This window comes from Phaethon lepturus, unplaced genomic scaffold (genome assembly GCF_000687285.1).
Source record: "Phaethon lepturus isolate BGI_N335 unplaced genomic scaffold, ASM68728v1 scaffold26947, whole genome shotgun sequence".
NCBI classification, from domain to species: domain Eukaryota; kingdom Metazoa; phylum Chordata; class Aves; order Phaethontiformes; family Phaethontidae; genus Phaethon; species Phaethon lepturus.
The window spans coordinates 401-1,916 of NW_010552947.1; the positions used below are offsets into that span (position 1 = coordinate 401).

The 1,516-nt window shown below is 55.4% G+C and overlaps 1 protein-coding gene across 1 annotated transcript; it reads left to right on the forward strand.

The window, feature by feature from the left end:
• Positions 1-430: 430 nt before the first annotated feature.
• On the forward strand, positions 431-1,272 carry LOC104624112 (neurexophilin-1-like). The gene is made up of 2 exons (XM_010291392.1): positions 431-481; positions 541-1,272. The coding sequence occupies exons 1-2, from the start codon at positions 431-433 to the stop codon at positions 1,270-1,272; spliced, it is 783 nt and encodes a 260-aa protein (XP_010289694.1).
• The last annotated feature ends 244 nt before the right edge of the window (positions 1,273-1,516 follow it).

Here is a 1,516-nt window from a genome sequence, read left to right on the forward strand (position 1 = left end):
GCTGGTATAGCGCTGTGCTTTGGATTTGGTACGAGACGCGGCTCCATCTCTCCGCCGGCCCATGGCACAGTCCGGAGGGCAGAGGAGGGGTCCATGAGACATGCTGTCAGCAGCAAGACCAGTGCGAAGGCCACAAGGAGGGCACCCTCGTCACAGGTGTGCATCCCCCCCATAGCACCCTCTCCCCAGCATCTGCAGAGGTCCCCCGGGTGCAAGTGCTCTGCCCTGAGAGAAGGTGCTGCTGCCAGGCTGCACCATCAGTGAGCAAAATGCACCGTCCCGGCTCCTTCCACCCATTCCCCGAGCAGCCAGGAGAGGAGAGTGAGAGGAGGGGAAAACTGCTGCCAGAAGGGAAATACGAACTACAGAGAGAAGTAGAGAGGAAAGGCAAGAGAAAAGGGAAATAAGGAAAGCAAGGATGGGAAAGACGATGGCTGGGTCACGTCTGGAGAAGCGGGGTGACTCTGGAGAGCGAGACGGGGTAAAGAGGGCAGGCACCCATCACCCATCTCTCTCTCTCTCCACCATCACTATGTTCAGGTGATCTGGGGCCAAGAAGAACCAGGGAAAGGTGCAGAGCAACGTGAACCCAAGACCCAGGAAAAAGCTCAAGTGCAGAAGACGAGAGGGCTGCTCTCTCCACAGTCCCTGTTAACTCCAACCTTACTGCAGAACATGACACTTCTGGAGCTGGTGAGCAGCTCACAGGAGCTATGGGATATCCTGGACAACCTGTCCGAGCGGGACCATGCTCCACACCCCAGAGGACAAAGGGACTTGGGGCCAGCCTCAGGCAAGCTTAAAAAAATTTTTGGCTGGGGAGATTTCTATTCCAATATCAAGACGGTGAAGTTGAACCTCTTGATCACCGGAAAGGTGGTTGATCACGGCAACGGCACAGTCAACGTCTTCTTTCGACACAACTCTACTGGGCAGGGGAACATCTCCGTCAGCCTCGTCCCCCCCACCAAGGCAGTGGAGTTTGACCTGGAGCAACAGATCTTCATCGAGGCCAAAGAATCCAAAATCTTCAACTGCCGGGTGGAGTACGAGAAAGTGGATCGTGCCAAGAAGACCACGCTCTGCACTTACGACCCATCTAAGACCTGCTACCACGAGCACACCCAAAGTCACGTCTCCTGGGTCTGCTCGAAGCCCTTCAAAGTCATCTGCATCTATATCACCTTCTACAGCATAGACTACAGGCTGGTGCAGAAAGTGTGTCCCGACTACAACTATCACAGCGACGTACCCTACTACCCCTCAGGATGACGCGCTCTGCCCATCTCAGGATGCCCCGGTGATGAGCGGGTGCTGGGGGGGCGGGGGGAGGGACAGGGATGGTTTTGTAAGTGTGGGCGGGAGCGCAGCGGTCCCTGGAAACCAGAAGCAAGGAAGGAAGAGGAGGATTTTCCATTTTCACCAAAAGCTCCAATATCAAGAGAAGAATTTTAGGCTATGGGGTACCGGCATCGCTAAACCTGGCCTGGATCTGTGGTCTTTAGAGACTGGTACG

Bases quoted from the DNA above. Each gene is read 5' to 3' on its own strand.
- LOC104624112 (XM_010291392.1), top strand. From the start codon at position 431: ATGGCTGGGTCACGTCTGGAGAAGCGGGGTGACTCTGGAGAGCGAGAC. The intron at 482-540 runs GTAAAGAGGGCA...CACTATGTTCAG, and splicing joins ACTCTGGAGAGCGAGACGGG to GTGATCTGGGGCCAAGAAGA.